Source organism: Hippoglossus stenolepis, chromosome 2 (assembly GCF_022539355.2).
Source record: "Hippoglossus stenolepis isolate QCI-W04-F060 chromosome 2, HSTE1.2, whole genome shotgun sequence".
NCBI lineage: Eukaryota > Metazoa > Chordata > Actinopteri > Pleuronectiformes > Pleuronectidae > Hippoglossus > Hippoglossus stenolepis.
Genome location: NC_061484.1, coordinates 12540439 through 12560918, shown reverse-complemented (window position 1 = coordinate 12560918; position 20480 = coordinate 12540439). Strand labels below are relative to the sequence as shown.

The 20480-nt window shown below is 41.6% G+C and overlaps 1 protein-coding gene across 1 annotated transcript; it reads left to right on the top strand.

Moving 5' to 3' along the window:
- The first annotated feature begins 4794 nt into the window (after nt 1-4794).
- LOC118118112 (voltage-dependent calcium channel gamma-4 subunit) lies at nt 4795-14669 on the top strand. The gene is made up of 4 exons (XM_035170975.2): nt 4795-5078; nt 10247-10330; nt 11971-12111; nt 13103-14669. The coding sequence occupies exons 1-4, from the start codon at nt 4856-4858 to the stop codon at nt 13666-13668; spliced, it is 1014 nt and encodes a 337-aa protein (XP_035026866.1). The 5' UTR covers nt 4795-4855; the 3' UTR covers nt 13669-14669.
- The last annotated feature ends 5811 nt before the right edge of the window (nt 14670-20480 follow it).

Sequence of the window (20480 nt, the reverse complement as noted above, 5' to 3'; positions counted from 1 at the left end):
ACTTTTATCTGGAGCTGCGTCGAATTGCACACACTTATAAATATCGACATCATCAAGATCCATTAAGAAAAGTTAATCAGAGTTCAAACATACAAAAAGACACCAACCAACTAAAGCACACTACTATAAGACCTGCTCTGGGTTTTATAACTCCACCCTGATACCAGAGTGGCTGCAGCTGTGCCAGTGGGGGTGCTGGCTAGAGCACACACCTGGAGGAGATGAGAGAGAGAGAGAGAGAGAGAGAGAGAGAGAGAGAGAGAGAGGGGGGGAAGACGTCCATCAGACTAATTTTCATCAGCATTCTCTGGCAGGTTGATGTGAAAAAGAAAACAATTAAACAGACAAGCAGACAACAAACTTGTTGCATTTAGCACATAGAAATGCGTAAAAAACCTAAAGCACATCTACAGACACAAAGCACAGTCAGTTAATAGAACGATGACTATATGACATATGAAAACATGGACAAAAGCACATGGACAGCACAAATATTCAATTTCACTGTTGTAGGTCCAGAGTTAAAACGACACATATCAGAACTTGTGCTGCGTTTGTTCCCTACAAGCCTGAAATCATATTCTTTGAGACGGAGTTAAACTTTTCCCACATTTCCCAGCTGGTGTATATCTTCTTTGAACGTTTAATGTTTCCTCTCTTCTTTCCTCTGTCAGTCTTTCATCTTTATCTCACTCCTTCTTCTTCTTCTTCTTCCTCCTCTTCTTCTTATTTCCCTCATTCGCTCTCCAAAAGAAACAAGATCCAGAAGCTGCCGCATTAACCCTGCACTCTTGTCAAAATCAGTCTGAATTTTTTGACAAAACAATTTCAAAAGAAATGACAAATTACTTCCGTGAAGGGCCGTCCAATTTCAAATCTAAACAGCTCCAGCGCTTTGGCACTCGCACTGATGCTGTGCTCCAGGCAGCCGTGCAGCATTAATCTCTTGCACTGGATAGGCCAGATTGTGGCAGATACTCAAAACAAGTGGCAAAAAAAAGACATACTATCAACACTGAAGTTCAGAGAGGTCGTAGAGAAGATGCCAAAATCTGCACGGAAGAAGAGAACACCATGAGAAAGGAGGAAGCTGGCAGAAGAGACGCCAATTACCAGAGTGAAGGGGCCAAAGCAGGGACAATGGAGAGGCTGGAAAGAAGAGAGAGGGAGAAGTGAAGATGGAAAAAGAGAATTTGAAACATGGCGATGATGAGAATGGAGGTCCTCTGTGTAGTCTCATCACCACAGCCACAGTAAGCAGGCTGTGTGCAAAGCCCACGTGTCAATCGCTCTGAGATGCAGCAGCGATCAGACGGAACCTGGGGAGAATGTAAAAACAGCCCAGAGACAATACACTTGAAAGCCAAACCACATGAGGCTTTGGAAGAGAAGAATGACTCTGAGATGAAGAGGAACAGCGTGGCTGGAAAATCAATGTTCACCGTGTAGTAAGTCTATACCGTAATTGTTAGATCTGCTCTGTGGAGCTTATTTATTGATATCTAGAGACACACTTTTGTATTTCCATATTGCTCAGGGACTGGCTGGTTAAAGAGATTAACACTATTAGAACGACTCTGGTTCTGGAGGTAACTTTCCCAGTCATTTTCTCCACTAATGAAGAAAATCCCTATAAAAAATGTTAACTTAAATGTAAAACCTAAAAAAAACACAAAGGTTTCTACATAGTTTCTTTAAGATAAAAGATACTACACATCCCATAAACCATTGGGAATGACCCCTTTCCAAAGACTCCCAGTGCATCTTCATGAATTTAGCTTTGTTGTTGTAACTTTTTAACGTTTCTCTTTTCCTCAGCTCTAAAAAACCAAAGCATGGTAGAAAGGGAAAGTGGTAAATATAATGTAACGCTGAACTATCTGATTATATAGCCATTTGCGGTATTAGACGTAATAGACTTCGCTATTACACCTGAGGATTGTGGGTAGTGTAGTACTTCTCCTTGACATTGCGGAAATTTTTTTTTTTTCTTAAAGCGCAGTTGATATCATACACACTTGTGGCTTCTACAGGAGAATTTAACACAATTTCACAATCTCGTAGCTTGCATTTGTATTTTGGGAGGGGGGGTTGTTGTGTATTTGTGTATTTGTATTTTGGAAGGGGGGGGGTTGTTGTGTATTTTGTGTATTTGTATTTTGTATCATGTGTGTTTATAGAGTTCTAGTGTACAGACGGTGCATTATGATATATTTCTCATTTTGCTGTAAAGAATGGTTGTATGTGTTTACTTATGCTTTGTTTTGTTTGTTTGCAGCTACTGAGCCACTGTAAAGGGTGGTGGTAAATACATATTTGTATAATAAAGGTTTCTACTTTATTAAACAGCCGGTTTCTCACCCTATGTGTCTTAAAATCCTATTTATCTTTCATTTCTACTTATTGGTGCATATTCAGTATTGTTCTTCTTGTTATTTGCTCCTCATGCACGCCAGACATTCAAAGAAGGGTCAGAACGTGTTAAACTGCCTCCTCTGATTTTTATTTCGTTTTATGGAGTTTTTCTCTCCTCCTGAGAGCTGGGTTTACTTTAGAGCTGTGGCTGCAGCTGTTTGTATGGAACAGTAGGTGATGCAAGCCCTGACTCAAGTTTAAGTTGGTGCAATAGGCCTATACTGTAGTTGTTGGATATATTTTTGATTAAATATGTCATTATTCATTCAGAGCGCCTTCCAAGCTCTTGCTCTTCGTGCCATATTAACAGCAGCAATCTGGAAATAGGATCATGGACCAAAAACGCAGCTCGGTCTGCTGTTTTAAAGACGTGTGTGACGCAGCATCTGAAACGATTCCATACAGCGGCACATTGGTCTGTTGGTGGTATAAAAGCTTTCTGTGCACTTGTGTGAAATATTGTAGCAAAGTAATTGTTTTGTTTGCTGATGCAAAGCGTCTGTGGGCTGCTCACCTGCTGAGACGCCCCCACTCTCACCCCCTTGTTGAGACAACAGAGGTCCAGCAGACGTCTTCCACCTCGACCCACTAACACAGAGCTGAGCCCACTCTGTTGCATCACAGACACAAATGTTGCACATCAAGGTTTAACGTCTTAATTTGTAGAACGTGAGGCTTGTGAGCTTGTTAACATATTCTCTCCCTGCTCATCCTGTATGTTTTTGTCCTAACTCTTTATAACATTTCACTACTCCTCCACCTTCTCCTCCACCCTTCTCTCCTTTCTCTTTAAATCCCATGGGGTCTACTGGTCATGACAAGGCTAGTGTTCATGCTGGAAAAGGTCCTAAAGAGGTAACAACAACGAGTTTACACATACAGGACTTAGACTCAAACCCTAACCACAGTTACTACAGGCCTAACCCTAACCTAAACCTAACATTAAAATGTGTGTCCACCTTAAAATGTATTAAGTTCACATATGGTGGTTTCTTTTTATGCCCATAAGGAAGATAAGTCCCAGTAATGGGACTATGTAAATGGATGATTTAGATCACACACATACACACACACACAAACACATTTGTACATCCATCTTAGTGAGGACACCCGTTAACATAATACATTCCCTAGCCCCTTACCCTAACCTTAACCATCCAAACTAAATGCCTAACCATCACCCTCAGACCAAGTTTTAACCCTCAAACAGCCCATTGAAAAGTGAAAATGTCCTCACTCAGTAGGGTCTGTGCTTAAAAGCCATAACAATATAAGTACAGGAACACACACACACACACACACACACACACACACACATTCTACACTCTTTTTGGAAATGAACAGGAAATGAGTCAGATCTTAACATGGTTGCCCTCAGTCAAAAGGATGGAACAGTACAAAACTGTATGTTGCCTCCCTCTGTGCCACTGAGGGAAAACAAGAAAAAAAAACATATCTGCACACAAGGTCTTAAAGTGACAGGTCCGACCCTGTAAGTACACATTATGAGACTTCATTCATTTAGGGAACGTCTGAGTCTGACTTTGTGGTTACTTTTCCACTTCTTTTAGGAGCTGGTTCATCTTGCAAGCAACTTCAAAGTGGTTTTGGATGTTTTAATAATATTTTATCAGTGGTGACACTTTCAACATCTTCAAAGTTCAACCCCCGGAATCAAATTTTTCTAATCTCTGTGGTGGTTTTCTAAAATCTTTTTTTTCTTGATTTCGAGGTGTTTTCAGAAATAGTTTTAATCCCAGGCTCAGAACAGCATGCATGATTTGTGTGTGTGTGTGTGTGTGTGTGTGTGTGTGTGTGTGTGTGTGTGTGTGCGCCTATATGTAAGTTGTATATGTGGATGTGGGGTTGATGACCTGCTTGATAGTTTCTTTATGTGATAGGATACAAACTGCAAATGCCTTTGTTCCTCCTCACAGAAGATGCTGGGTTCTCCTGCTGTCTAACATCACTGTCTGTGTAAGTGCAGCTCTGATGTTTTCCTCCTCCAGCAGCTGTTCCTCACTCCGCCCCTTCCCATTGGCTTGGCTGTAGCTGGGGAAGGTGTGGTCTGGATGAACGAATCATCCTAAATCGCCCACTGCAAAGAAACTGTTGCCAGACCAAGATATGTGTTAGTCTACTGGGTTTCCAATTCTTTATAAAGGGGCTCTTGTTCAAGGAATGTATCTCCAGATTTCAGCCACCTGTAGCAGGATTTAAGATCAACACGCGTCCAGAGAACCGGGAAACTGCAGTTGCGTCAGGATCGGCGACTTGGACTGAACTCCAGCTGAAGTTTACGAAGGAGAGGAGCGCTAAAGGAGCAGTTACGCACCGAGACTTGGCTCGATGAGGAGGAAAACCCGCGAGATGCGAGCGCTTCTTCTTCCTCGCCGTGCGCGTAAGCTGCCTGTGGAGGACCCGCACATTATGAGACGCCATGGCATGTTGTGAGCGAGGGGTTCAGACCCTCGTGGCCATCGTGGGGGCCTTCGCCGCGTTCAGCCTTATGACCATCGCCATCGGCACCGACTACTGGCTCTACTCCCGCGCGTACATCTGCAACACCACCAATGCTTCCACGGATGACAACCAGATGCAGCCCAAGAAAGTGAGAGGCGACCTGACGCACTCTGGTCTGTGGAGGATCTGCTGCATCGAAGGTAAGTGTGAGTCAGATAAGTTGGTGTCTAACTTTTATGTGATATCTTAAGCGCTAACGAGCATTTTGTCTACTGATGTGCCAGGTGACCTCCCTCTGATTGTTTCATTTACAATGTAGAAGTGGTAACGTGTGATCACATATTCACAATGTGATGAAACGTGAAGTGTAAAGCGTAAAGTGAAAATGACTCGAAAAAAAAACGTGAATATTCGCAATATACATCCCAGTGTTATCCCTTATCCGTGGTGGTGTGACAGCGCATCAAAAATAGGAACCACCCACAAGGTTCAACATAATCACACCCCCATGGACCTGTTGCTGAAAGCAAGAAATATCATTTAGAGTAGAAAGTTCCGTGGAAGTGATGCTTTATAGGAGAAAGTGGAGGGAACGTGTTCCTTGTTGCGCGCAAAGGCGGTGCTGTGTGTGCGTAAAGACACGATTCCATCGGTTTGCCTTGTAAATAATTTTGTTTTTCTTAGACAAAAAGACGAAACAAATGTAAGATAACATTAATTTAACTATCGTGGTTTTACATTAATAATTTAAGTATCCATTCTAATTGTCTCATAACTGTAATATGGTTGCTTGGAAACTGCATTGAAATAAGTTTTGAGCTCCATATTGTTTAGTAGATTCTCTCTTTATTGTCTGCTGTTCTTGTGTGTCCATGTTCCACAACCACAACCACGCCTGCGGGGACGTGGACTGGGCTCGCTCTGTCGGGAGAGCAGCTCGCTGTGGTTTGGACAGTATCAGTAACAGTTACGCACGACTGATGAATCGCAATCGAAGAAACCAATCCGTTGATCCGTGGAAGTTTAGTCGCTCGTGACGTCGCCCATCAGCTCTGCGTGACGTGGCGCTGTCCACTTCTCCTGGTGCTGAAATCTCCACCACCTCTCCAAATCGGATCTTCAACCTACTCGGCAACCGCAGGCTAAATCCATCTATGCTAGACAGCCTCCAATGCAAAGAGCCAACCACAACAAGCTGGAGGCTGGAACAGCATTCCCAAGTACAACCAAACAAATAATAATTATAAAGTTCAAAAAGCATAAAACAAGTATATTTTTTATATTAAACCTTCAGTACATAGATACACAGATATATCTGAGGATAGCAAGTTACTTTAATCCACAAACGACGGAGTATTTAGATGCAGACATGACACAAGCAGATTTTAAGGAAGGACGCTCGTGTCTCCCATGATTCCACGTGACATGAAGGAGGCATCGCTCAGACATGTATTGGAGACCAGACACTGTGGGTGGGGTTGTCCATTTGAAGAGGCAACATTTGTTCAGAGAAGAATTTTTACATGCTGATGTATGCAGCCATTATAGAAGTGACACTTGATTTTGACATGCACTTGCACTGGAATTTGATATTTAAAGATGGAACTGCTATTCCTGGATTTTGTGTAACGTTAATCAAAAGACACGTTCCCTGTGTCTCGCTCCAAACTCGCTATTCTTCAACATCTGCAGTCATTTTCACCGTTCCTCTCTCTCTCTCCACACATACAGAGCTGGAACTGAAGGTAACACACCTTCTCTTGCTCTTTCTCATTTTATTTCTCTCACATGCACACGTACACATATGCACATCACATTTGCACATGTGCCACACTTCAGTGAAAGTCAATCTAAGTGTCCTTTGTTGGCACAATTGTATCTGCAACTGATGCCCCCAGAGCAAAAAGACCATGTGGTGGATCTGGGACTTTTCTAAACCAAAAAGGGGGCCACAATTTACAGAGGGGACAATTATATGTCCAAAATTCATGCACAATTCCTGATTCAGTAATGTGCACACTCCTTGTTTATTGTTATATCTATAGCTTTGAGCAAAGCCACATATCATTGAATATATTTTGTTCCATTCAAGCATGTGTACTTCAAAAAAGCTTAATAAATTAAAATTCTTAACGAATCGTCATATTTCGTTAAGAGTGACAATGACCTCAATCAAAGGTTTGCTTTATAGAGACTTAAAAAATTAAGCAACTGGGATGCACCTTTGAAACTGTAGTTGCGCCCTCTTTTCAAATGTGAAAAAGTAAAATCATTCTTTATGTTTCCTTGTAGCCAACCTTGATTTAAAAGTATCTACTTAGTTTTTGTTTCTTTCTTGCCTTGAAGTCTAATCTTTTCTCAGAAAGAAGAAGAGGAGGGACTCTAATCAGTTGTATTAGGTCAAACGAGAGGCATAAACAATGGTTAAGCCGCAGGAGTCTTTGGCTAACCTTGTAGAAGAAATTACGCTGGTCTGTGTGCCGAGCTGACATCTGTATGAGTGTCGTATCTAACACACGGGAGGCTCACTGAAGGTGAGCGCTGGTGGCAAATTAGCTTTTCAAAGGAAACAAAGTGAAGTGTTGTTCTGCAGCCAGTCATGCTGAAATACAACAACTCTCACTTGCTTAAGCCCCATCTCACCAAGTGTTTCCTGATTATATGAGCTTTTGTATCATGAAGGCTGATTTCTGCTTTTGTGGCTTTTTCCTGTGTGTGTGTGTGTGTGTGTGTGTGTGTGTGTGTGTGTGTGTGTGTGTGTGTGTGTGTGTGTGTGTGTGTGTTTAAGCTTGCTGAATGCATTAGTGAGATGTCAAAGGCGTCCTCTGAGAAGCGGAGCTAGAAATGTGATTCTGGGTTGCCGGGGGGAGGTTGCCATGGTGAAGCTATGCTGAGTAATAAAAGATGGGCTCCGGTCTCTCAGACAGATGGGCTCTGGGGAGATACCTCCCCTACTGAGCTCACTCTCTTTCCCTCTCGTCTTTCCTCGGGTTATTAACTCACTGGCCTTCTGCGTAGTATTTATTGAGATAATAACTTTTCTTTGACATCTTCACTTTTTGTTTGATCTTAGAAAATAAAGCTATTGGCACTTTTTCCAATATCTTTTGGAGGGACCAATCACGGAAAAGTCAGCGATCTCAGTAATTATATAAAATACATGCAAGGTAGACACACACCTAGTGTGCTGCATATATGTCACAGTGATTGTGCCTCCGTATCGATCCAGAGGGTGTGCTTGGCACATAAAAAATTCAACGGTAGCTGAGAGAGGGCTGAAGAGGGAAAGATTTAACAACATGAGATCGGACAGAAATTGAAAACATAGCAGTGGTGAGTGTGTGTTGAGGCTGAGAGTTGAAAGAGACTGAAGGAGTGAGGTTGAGAGAGTGGAGTCTGGATTCCTAAGTATGTTTCATTATTTTTATTTCTGTCTCTTTTCATTCTCCAGCACTCTCAGACACGAACCATACAGAAAAACTGCAGACAAATGCCATGTTGAAATTTTGTGAAGAAAAGTTAAACATGCTCTGGGTAAACACCACAGACTGTGTATCTGTACAAAGATGGATGACACATCTTTATTTACAGAGATGGACGACGCATCTCCACTTTCTCCCACTACTTTGTCCATGTCCCATTTACCGCCATGGAGGAGGCACCTCACCAGGTGGTGATCGAGACGTTTCGGCTTCACTTTTGGGGAGCAGTCACCTCGTCCATCTTTATATACAGTCTATACTAAACACACATGGTTTTATTTAGATTCAGAGTCTCCTAAGTGCATCATGTTTATCCTAATGGCCTAACAACAATGTGTTTCTTACCTCATAACACATTTCTACCCCAAAAGTTGTACCTGAGCTGCCAGAGGCCTTGATAAAAGCCACTCGGACATAGAAGAGGCAGCCAACGTTCACACCGGTTTAGATTTTGAAACTACAATTCAGTTTGTCACTGGCCACACCCACATCCTTGGAAAGACACTTTCTAGTGTTTACAACAGCACATGAAGGAGCGGGTGTGTCAACAGTGACTGTTAAGATGCTCTGTGGTGTTGTCTTTATTCACATTCAGTGTTCTCACCAAAACACAGTATGTGTATTCTTTAAACATTCTGAAGTCCATTTGTTAAATATTTTAAATTTTGTAGTGGTCACATCCATGTTTGGCACCAGGAATAGTGTGAAATCTTCAGGAGGACTTAGTTTGGCGTCATGTGCACACTCATGCACCCATAGACAAACTTAATGGGGACACAACATTTCTCCATCGTGCTGATGGTCGTCACAAACTCCTTTAAATCAGGAAAATCATCCAAACAGTCCTTATGCTTGATAACCGATAAATAGCTTTGAAACATTTCTTCAGGTGGATGGATGTGAAGCTCCAGGTTCCTCAATCAAGTACTTTAAACATTTATTCATACAAAACAAATCAGTGCTGCAGGTTTCATCATGGTTGTACAGTTAAACACCACAAAGAAATGGCACTCTTTATCTTTGCATTTTCTCAACACTTTTTTTAATTAGCAATTTGTGTTTTCTATGATTTATTAAAACTTGACCAGCGATTGGAGGCAAATGGTTTAAAATAAAGTTTCCACTAATCCTACAAGAATTTTCAGCTCATCCACCCACTGAAGAAGCATCATCTCACGTAACATCCAAACTAAAGGAACTACGAGCTTATGCTATTACACTTTTATATATTTTTTGAACAATAAAACTGATAAGTTTAGTTCATGTGTCAGTGTTTAGGGTTTTATACTATTAACTCCATACATAGATTAGAATAGATAGATTACTCTCATGTCAGGTGACACATCCACAGGTGTGGTTTTTTTGGTGTCTGGTATCGTCTCAGAGCCACTAACACAATAACAAAGACAGAGATGACAAGAGGCAGCCGTGAAAATCAGGCATCAGACGTTTTAATTCAAAGTCTAATCTTTTAATATTCATAATGCCCCAATGTTTTATTCTCTTAAAAGTGAAGGGAAGATTTTCTCAGCGAAGAGACTGGGTCTTTGAATAAAAGGTGCCCGAGGGCTCGGGAACTTCAGAAACACATGCAGCCTGTCCTGAAATGGTTTCTGACGCGGTTACAGGCGAGTTCTCCACCAGTATAGATATTCTTCACCATTAAAGACACTCCTGCTTTTCCATAGCTTATTTATCTGAGGATCATGAAACCTGCCTGTTGATTCTGCTGATGGTTTAACGTGTAGTTTCTCTCTCACACCTTCTGTATTAAACAAAGCTTCTGGTGTCAAGCTCTTTTATAAAGACGCATCATTTTCCTTTAACTGCTGTCATTGTTCTTGCCCCCGGTCGCATTAACACTTGTGCTCCTGGCTTCTCCGCAGGTATCAATAAAGGAAGCTGTTTCCGGATCAATCACTTCCCAGAGGATAACGACTACGACACCGACAGCTCTGAGTACATCTTACGTAAGTGGTTGCAACATCTTATCTTCAAACGCCAAACGCCTCAACCCCTAATCTGCTCTCTTCTCTTTTTCTTTTTCTTGGAGCGGTGATGGAGTTAGCACTGCGGAACTTGATGTGTCATGACATCTCCATCCCTCCCCCATAAAATGCCTGATGTCATGACAGTAATTGGAGCTATGGAAATGATGAAGTGTGTTGTGGGCTGATGAGTAATAGGGCTCCTGTCCACATTCGACCGAGGTAGTTTAACGAAGGTGTTGGGGAGGGAGGTCACTCTGAGCACTGAACAATATCTAACCTCTGCTGTTGCTACAGTTCTACTATTTCATCCATGTTTGTTGGAGGTTTCAAATGAGATTTACTCAGCCTATCATATTTGTTTTCCAGTTTGATGCCCTGTCTGCCCCCATAGAAAACCTTTCTCATCTTTGCTGTTGTCTGTATTGATAATTCAAGGAAATTAAATCCAGCCCTCTCTTGGAAACCATCATGGAAATGCACGTCTGCTGGAGTGTCTACGATTCAGTATCTGTGGAAGTACTGTATTTGTCTGTTAATCCTGAGTCCGTTTCTGCTTCTTCTTTCACTCCCTGTATTTCTGTGACAGAGTTACGACACGTGTCAGCCACGCCTGCCACATATTGTTATATACGGGGCCAGTTGGGCTTCTCAGAAATCCCATCGCTTGGCTCAGGAGGGGTTTAACGTTCGTAGAGTTAGAGGATCACAGTTGAGTGTTTAAAGTACTTCAACCCTGTGACGATGTAAGAATACATGAATCGAATTTAATGTTGAATAGCCTCATGAATAATAATTATACTTCTACTTATGACTATTACGTCAAGAGTAAGAGTATTACTGTATTACTTCTGCTACTGGGACTTATACAGTAGTACTATATTTAGTAGTACTGTTATGGCACTAATGACATATGAATCACAGACTGAAAGGGTCACTGACACTGAATTCTTTCAGGTCAGTATGAATATTGATATTGGAGCTTTTGTAACTGTAACGGCATTATACCATCTTATTATTTTTCAACACAAAAGCAAAATAAGGTTGAAACCAAGATCTATACTTGACACACAAGACATTTTACGCCAAAACAAAACCTCAGTATACACTCTGGTGTACAACATATGTAATAGGAGCATTATTTCTTATTATGCCTCTGCATGGGTGACAGCCAAGGGCCAGAGGTATTATGTTATCAGTTGGTGTGGACACGATGTCTCAAGAACACCATGTGGGAGTTTTTTTCAAATTTGGTGCAGATGTTCAGTTCGACTCAAGAATGTACGGACTAGATTTTGGTTGTCAAAGGTCAGTGTTGCTTTGTGAATGTGATATCTCCAGAAAGCCTTGAAGAAAACTTTTCTTTCTTTAGAGAAATTCTTCAAATTTTGACCAGTTGTCACCTCAAAGATGAACTCATTAAATTTCAGTGGCCAAAAGTGAAAAGTCACCTCAAATTAGTCCAGAAAAATAATGTAGACTGACTCAAAGTCCACTGGCAGAGCATACAACCACACCGCATTCTTTGGCTTTCGTAAAACAAAGACTGTACCCAGCATGTGTTTCCTCTTTTGCACTGACAGTGAGGCCACACTCTCTTGTCCTCTGTTTCTTGTGAACAGGTATAGTACGTGCCTCAAGCCTATTCCCCATCCTCAGCAACGTCCTGCTGATGCTGGGTGGCCTGTGTGTCGGTGTTGGACGCATCTACAGCGGCAGGAACAACATCCTGCTCAGTGCTGGCATCCTGTGTGTGGCTGCAGGTACGACAAAACTGACACTGATGAAAACAAACACTGGGGCGGGAACAAAAAGATTGTGTTGCACACACAGAGGGAAAGGAAGTCAACAGGTAGACCGAAAAGACAGACACAATACAACAAGGTTTCCCTCTAGTGTCAGTGTGACAAGTCAAGATTTGCGTTGTCCTGTTAAAGACACCTTAACTTCACATTTTAACAAAGCATATTTTGATATTTGTGAGATGTGAGACAAGATTCAACGTCTGAAACCCGTATAGAGCAGCTTCCTTCCATTTTCCTCACTATGACAGTGATGAATACGTCTTTCTGTTTGTGCAAAGACAAACATCAGAGGAAGTTGGAAAAAGATGGATGACATGAAAGCTCCCCAAAAAGTGAAGCCAAAGCATCTTGATTGCCCCCTGGTGGCTAGGGGTCAGGTCATAAACCCTGCCTCCTCCATGGTAGTGGATGGGACATGGATCAAAATAAAAAAGTTAAAGTACATGTCATCACAAATTTCTTAAACACGGGTTCTGTCATTTTAGGTCTTTCTAATCAAAATGATGTAAATTTTTCCAGTAAGTTTGATTTTAGTTTGTTAGTTTGATGCTATAAGAGTTAAATAAGATGTCATGATTGACAGCTGAGACTGCTTCCTGATTGGTTGTGTGCCTATATCTGCGGGACATCACTATCCCCGGCATCATCCTTCGATTGCTACTGTCGGGACTCTGGCTCCAAATTTGAAAGATGGCAGTGTTGGTATGCAGGATATTTTTCCATCATTTCTCGGTAGTGCTAGGAAGTGGAGGGCCGTGTTTAATTTGATTTATTTTATTTTATTTTATGTCTATGTTCTCTGGTGTTGAATGTGAGTGTGTGATTCCAAACAGAATCCATTGCATGTGCAGTTGTACAACCTGTAAGTTTTATTGTTCATTTTTGTGCTTGAACCTTGTGAATTTGACATTTCTCCCTCTATCTGTCCTTCTCTCACTTCTGTCTCCAGGCCTGAGCAACATCATCGGCATCATCGTCTACATCTCGAGCAACGCCGGCGATCCCAGTGACAAGAAAGACGAGGACAAGAAAAACCACTACAACTACGGCTGGTCCTTTTATTTCGGCGCCCTCTCCTTCATCGTGGCCGAGTCAGTGGGCGTTCTTGCCATCAACATTTACATCGAGAAAAACAAAGACACGCGCTTCCGAGCCAGGCACAACTTCATCAAAACCATACCCTCCTCTTCACCTTACTCCCGCATCCCGAGTTACCGCCACAGACGAAGGCGCTCACGCTCCAGCTCCAGGTCGTCTGACCCGTCCCGTGAGCCCTCCCCGGTCGGGATGAAGATCGGTGGAGGTAGTGGTGGAGGAGGAGCAGGAGGAGGGTTGGGAATGGGGTTGCCGATGGGGGATATATCCCTGTACGCCCTTAGTAGGGACCCCCTGAAGGGCGCAAGTGGGATTTCAGGGCCCTACAGCCCTGAGAGGGACTCTGGGTTTTTACAAGTCCACAACTGCTTCCAGAAGGATCTGAAAGACGGGGTGAACAGGAGGACAACGCCGGTATGAGGTCGGGAGCGTATCGCTGCGTGAAACTATAAGCTTGACGGAGCACATTAGATATCTTACAGTTGATGAAAAAAGGACAATTCCTCCCCCGGGGCTGTTCAGGCAGCAGCGATGTTGAAAGGTCAGAGCTCAAAATTGTTTTCCTTGCGTCCCTCTGTGCCAGTCTGCGTTTCATTCAGATGAGAACTGATAACAAAAACAACTTTTTTATGATATGACTCAATATCTTTGAAGATGTTAATTCTAAAATGTGATGCTCACTATTTGTGACTTGTGCTCTTACACAAAATGATGAAAATATTGCACTGTTAGGAAGGACAGTCAGTGAAGACTTGATAAAATAATTAACCTTTTACAGACGTGATGTTCAGTATTATAAAGATTCTGAATATTGAACTTCAGGTAAAGATGTTTTTTCCTCTGAAGTAGCTGTGAAGTGTTTTGAAAATAATTGTATTCCCAGACAGAAGAGAAATTGTTTCTCCGAAATTGTTTGCTAAAAATGAATTGATAGACTTGATTGTTTGTAATCCAAGTATTATTGTATTGTGTTTGTTTGTAATTTAACACAACTGGTGCTAACTAGTACACCTTTGATCGTCTTAAAGCCTTCTGAACTGCCATTTGAATACTCCTCTCTCATGCTTGGTCGTGAGTTGTGTGATAAATGTGTGTGTTATGTGAAAGTGTGCGATCTGCCTCTGAAACACTGCCAAACTTAGATTTACAACTGTAGATATATATCAACAAAAATGACAGGAGACAATGTGAGTACATTCCAGTATGCTGTGTGATGTGTCAGTATAAACACTATTTGTACAGACTGTGTGTGTGTGTGTGTGTAGTTTGCTCTCCGTTCGCTCAGGGACGATGAATTATTTTCCGACAGACATTTACAGTTAAAGAAGAGGTGAGATCAAACTGTGTGAGTGAATATGATTTTGTTTCTGCTGCCCTGTCCACACCAATGCAGATATTTATAAAACTCTTTTTTCTCTGCGTTTAGGTCTCTCTCGCGTTTTCAGATTTTCAAAAACTCCTGTTTCTGTGTATCCCTGTGTACATGTAAAATAATTGACTCAATTATATACTTCCTCCATGCCCACTTTTGCTTTGTGTAATGAAAATGTGCCAGAAACAACAACAACAATGGCGGCTATATACCGGTTTATCCCTGTTTGCTTAGCACTGCCAAGTCTAATTACAAGTGTGCAGCTAAATTGAGCATCACTGTGCCACATTCACGTGCTGGAAGTTGTTGGAAAGGGACCATTTGCAAAGGTTTATGGGATGTGTAGTTTCTTCACTTCTTGTACCTTTGCCTTCTTTCATGTTCTCCAATACTTTTTTTTTGCTTCAAATCAAATTGCTTCCTGTCATTTCCATTCATCTCGTAGCCGGTCGACCTCGTTCCAGGCATTCAACTTTTCAATAACGATTCTTAAATGTCAATGGAGACGTTGATTCTTTTTAAATGTTGGCAAAACATCAATTAAAAAAAAACATCTGCAGTTGTGTAAACAAGGCTTATATTTAATGTCTTAATGTTTAAAGGGTTTTTGTCTGGTCCCGTTTGTTTGATCATGCCACAAGAAAAGTACTTACATTTGATGCAGAAGTATTTCTGAACTCTTACTGCTCCGTGTCAATAATCACGTTTGTCTGGAAATATATAATTTTTAAGTGAAAGTACCTCAACCAATTTTCTGACACCTCCTCCATTGCATGATAGAGAGTGAAGAAATTCAGTATAATGACAAAGAGTTGTTCCATTCATGAACATCCATTTATAATGAAGATCCATTAATTGTGTTCACTGGTTCTCTGCTAAATTCAAAACAGTCAAGAGAAAAGTACCTTTGGTCACATTCTGGCAGAAATAGTGAAAGAATGAAAGACCAGCGATCCCACTACAGTTAACTCCACTCTGCTTGTGGTCTGACATTGAGTTTAGTTAATGATGCAGTGATGATGGGCTATGGAACTGCACGGCAGACATTCGGCCGACCACAGGGTGTTAAAGGAGATCTGCATCCGCTAGCTTAATGCTTGACTGAACTAACAGGCTTCCAAAAGTTCACCCAGACCCCAGATAGCTCGTCGCCAAACAAGAGCGGGAGCAGAGAAGATGTTGTATATGTGTGGAGGGTTAGCACAAGTTCAAATTACTCATTCTTCATATAGCTCACGCTCGGCTGGATTCCATCATCTCCATGATTTGTTTCCCAGTTGAGTATTTTTAGCCGCAGTACTTTAGCTTTATTTAATCGGTTTTAATTTGATTGTTGGTTTGCGAATCAGTGTCATGGCGGTGGCCCTTGTAGTTGCTGCTCAGCCTCTGCTCTCTATAGTGGTTCAGGTCACTGAGGGGTAGATGAGACTTGTTTTTATTCCATGTGTGTGTGTGTGGTGTGTCTTTGTTACGCCCAAAATGGTCTGATGACCTTGTTTCCCCCGTCCCGGTCCTACGTTTCAGCGATTCCTCTCCTCTGTCCGTCACCCAGGCCGCTAAGCTCTGTGAATTTGAATGTCATGGACACACGCAGATATTTTCAACCACAACAAAGCCTGACCCAGCTCCTCCATCCCACCCTCCCAGCCCCCGCTTCCTCCTGCTGTGCCCTGGTGAAATATCTCCTCCAGTAATTGGGAGGAAAATGGCAGGGCCAGCTCTTTGTACATTCACAGGACAAAGCCGACGTGCTTGGTAGAGCCACTGCCTCCCTGTGTAGGACCAATGAAGTTACGTTTCAGAGGTCTTGATTCAGGTGCTGTCGTTGAAACCTGATTTGCAGTATCATACTATTTCACACCTACAGCCATAACAAAGCAGCCAGCAATGGTTGGTTTTATTTGGAAAAGACATTTCTCAGTTACACTGTTATTACCTCTGTGAAGGAGGTCATGTTTCACCCTTGTCTGTTTGTTTGGGATCAAGATTACACAAAAACAACTGAACAACTTTCCACAAAACTTGGTGGAAGGAGGTGATATTGGTCAGGGAAGAACCCATACAATTTATGTGCCAATCCACATCAGTGGGCAGGTGCAGGATAATTCATGAATTTTGAAAAGAATCTGACATTAGGGGACTTATATGTATGACAGAACTAAATACAAATCTGGATCTAGTGAATTTAAATGTGGTTTCATAAGGGGACTGTTGGGACCTTGGTGGATGTATATGCTCTTTGCTGAGTGTTGTTCTAGATTATTGGTTAGTTTGTTTGTGAGCAAGATTTCAAGAACAGATTTCCACGAAACTTGGTGAAAGGGTGCGGTATGGGTCAGGGAAGAAACCATCACATTTAGGTGTGCATGAATCTTGATTAAAAAATGAAAAAAAGCCGGCACATTTAGGGAACTGATATGTAGGAGTGTGTGAAATGTGGTGCAGCTTGATTGCAGTTAAGGGACTGGTGAGCCTTGTCAAATGTATGAGCTCTACTAAGAGCCATTCCTGTTTTAGTCCAAAAAAAGCTTACCAGCAATATTTTAGATGAAGCTTGAAATCCTACATCTGCTTTTTTAAACATTGTCGGTCCTCACAGGATTGATTTGTAAACAGATTAGATCATTTAATCAGTCAAAACCAACTGAATTGGAATTAAACCTTTTGGCTTTAATCTAAACACAAAGTATTAAAAACATGATCAGGTTTACACAGATTATTATCAAGTCACCAGTGGTGAGAGCAACATCATCCATTACATCCACTTATATGAGGGAATCAGTGTTTCATCAGCACCAATACCAGTGTAATATCATGTGAGGTTACAGAACCAATGTGAAAACCGGATGCAATTTCCTCCTGAGAGATCCCATCTCCACAGTCCCTCTCTCTCTCCTCCCAAGTTCTTTATAAGATTTAAAATGGCTGACATTTCTCCCAGCAGGGGGCTCGGTTCCTCGCTCCCTGTTGATATCGGTGCCATGTCGATCCAGGAACCACAGGCCTCCATTAGGATGACATCTGTCATTGTGCTAAGACTGGATTTAGCCCGCAGCAGTTGCTGCTTGACCCCTTATGACAGAAAAAAACCCATGAGATCTAGTATAATACCAATAATTTTAGAATGTCTGCAGAAATGAAACAAGCAAACGTTACATGATGCAATCAGCCCTGTCTTTTCAGACCCACTCAGTGGTTTGTAAGGCGTTTGTAAAGACTGTTAGTAAACAAATAACCAACAAAAATAAGTGAGGAAGGTATCAAGGTAACCGGATGAATAAAATGAAAGATTTGACATGAACTTCAGTTCCTAAGATTTAAGATATTGAAGTTGTTATTATCCTTGATTGTTATTCGCAAATATCCTCTAACACACCTCTGCACCCTCTACTGTCTACAGAGGGCATCGATGTATTTTCAAAGAAATAAAAACACATACTTAAAGCAATAATGTATGATGTGGTACTGCCAAGCCTGTTAACAGAAAGTGTCTTTAATCATTTGCATTTTTTCATTTTGTTTATTGTGGAATTTGGATTTTTTAAAAACATTTCAAACAGTTAATCTTTCTTATCCCCATGCATGATAACTGTAGGTCCAGCAAGTCAAGTTTATTTGTATCGCCCATTCTACTACAGCTGTGGTTCTAAAGAGTTAGCAAAGTTACCAACACAATCAACGTGTGAAGTTACATCAGAATTATATCACAGATTTTGATTGGCATACGTCAATATTGGTTTACAGTAATTCATCTCGATCCCTCGCTTATCAAAACCTGCATTTTGACCACTTCACTTTAAACATGCAGAAAGGTTTAGTAAGTGAGGTTGTCGCACACCAGAAGCCTTTGTTGTGAATTAACAATACACAAGGAAAAAACACAAGGTCGAGCAGCAGGCGGAGGCTGATTTACATCATTTTCATCTTCATAACAGCTGGGAAAGATAGTGGCCACATGTGGTTCTCATTTATAAAGTTGTAAAAGGGAAATATACCACACCGAATTCAGGAGCAATGATTTATAGCTTTATTTGATTATTGCAAGTGCAATCTTTCATCAGGTGGACTATTAATCCTGCTTGTCAATACACCACCAATGACTATGGGTCTATGTTGAGGCACACATTGTTTACACATGAGATCTCACTGGTATATCAGTCTAAAGACCGACTCTATCAACACCCTTCAGGCCTGCATAGACTAAAGATTAAGTCAACTGTGACCAAACTGCACCATGATTTAAAATACAAATGACCTGTACCAGAAAATGATCAATTTCTGCTTCGACTATAGCATTAAGGTCTCATCCCTGCAGCCGAGGAGCAGTCATGATGAGCCATAATCAATGTAGCCATGTGTCCTTTGTGATTACAGTCAATAAGGTTTAGTGGCTCAGCTTCTGTCCGCACCATTAGTCCACGGGATGAGGTTATTTCCCAGGGAAGATGTTTGAAGAGCCTGAGCCGCCCCCGAGGACTCAGACCTACACTTACAGCACCAGCAAGGCTGTCTCAGAGCGACAAAGGTCAAAGGTTGTTGAATCGGCCTGTGTGCGTGTAATCAGGGGTTGTTGCCCCTGTACAAGTCATTATGTCAGTGTCATCACTCAAAATGAAGGTGAGTTGTTAAAAGAACTGGATTGATAAAGGGTTCAACGTGGATTGTTTATCGACACACACACACACAAACACACACACACACACGCACACACACACACACACACACACACACACACACACACACACACATGAAAGTGTACTTCCCCCTTCCATCTCAATGTTACACACACACACAGCTTTGTTTACTCTTTAGAGCCCTCATCAAAATAAGACATTCCATAGCCCCTGAACCTGACGTAAGCCGTCACTTTAACAACAGCATCACTTACACCATGCCTGACCCCAACACTTCACACAACCCTGACCTAAATCTAACTTTAAATACCAAGTCTGAATCTTTAAACTGCCATTTAAAGGTCAATGTAGTTGTACATTTATTGCATTTAACTTGATGGTCATAGCAATGCGTAGTGTTTGCAGTTGGCGCACTAATGCCTTCCAGAGATGTCAGCAGCAGTGTCTCTAATGTCTCTGTGATGTGAGTAATCCAACTAATGACATATATCAGTGTAGTGACGACGATAAATAACTCAGACACAATAATTATCAAAATCAATTAAATCTAAATAAATCCTCTGTCATCTGACAGATTTCAGCCTGAAAATGACTCAGATCTATTGGGATATTATCAGAAAATAAAGAAAAGGTTCCCGGCCTCACCTAACATAACCTTTCCTCTTCAAACACCCAGGAATACACTGGGTTTTAATCTGGCATTTTGACGGCACCACCCATCACACAAAAATAAACTGCTGTGGGGTTGTAAAGATATTGTCACCAAGCGAGGCTATGAGGTCGAGGCGAATGTGAGTCAAAGTTGTAATCTATAGTCCAATAATAAATGGTTTGTAAATGGTTTGTATTTATATAACGCTCTTCTAGTGCTTCACAGTACAGTTTGCCATTCACCCATTCACAAACACATTCATACAGTGCATCTATTAGCAGCACTTTTTTTTTTAAACTATAAAGGATGTAAGAAGCCAACAGCTCCCATTGACCGGAGGGAGGACACACCTCAGACAGGTGGATCCAGGAGTGACAGACATAGGGACAAATATCCTGCAGTGGCAGATGTAGGGTTTTTCTAAATCAGGGGCCATGCAGGGGCCACACTCTACACCCTGATTAAACACATTGTGTGGCTCAAAAAAGCTCTGAAAATTTAAACTCAGCCAGTGTGGTTTGAATCCATCACCGAACTGGGAATGCTGCATCACCCTTCTTAAAGTCACTGACTC

What these genes read in the sequence shown, in the direction of transcription:
- LOC118118112 (XM_035170975.2), top strand. Translation starts at nt 4,856, where the DNA reads ATGGCATGTTGTGAGCGAGGGGTTCAGACCCTCGTGGCCATCGTGGGG. An exon ending in GAGGATCTGCTGCATCGAAG is followed by an intron (nt 5,079 to 10,246) that starts GTAAGTGTGAGT and finishes GCTTCTCCGCAG; the next exon opens with GTATCAATAAAGGAAGCTGT. An exon ending in CAGCTCTGAGTACATCTTAC is followed by an intron (nt 10,331 to 11,970) that starts GTAAGTGGTTGC and finishes TCTTGTGAACAG; the next exon opens with GTATAGTACGTGCCTCAAGC.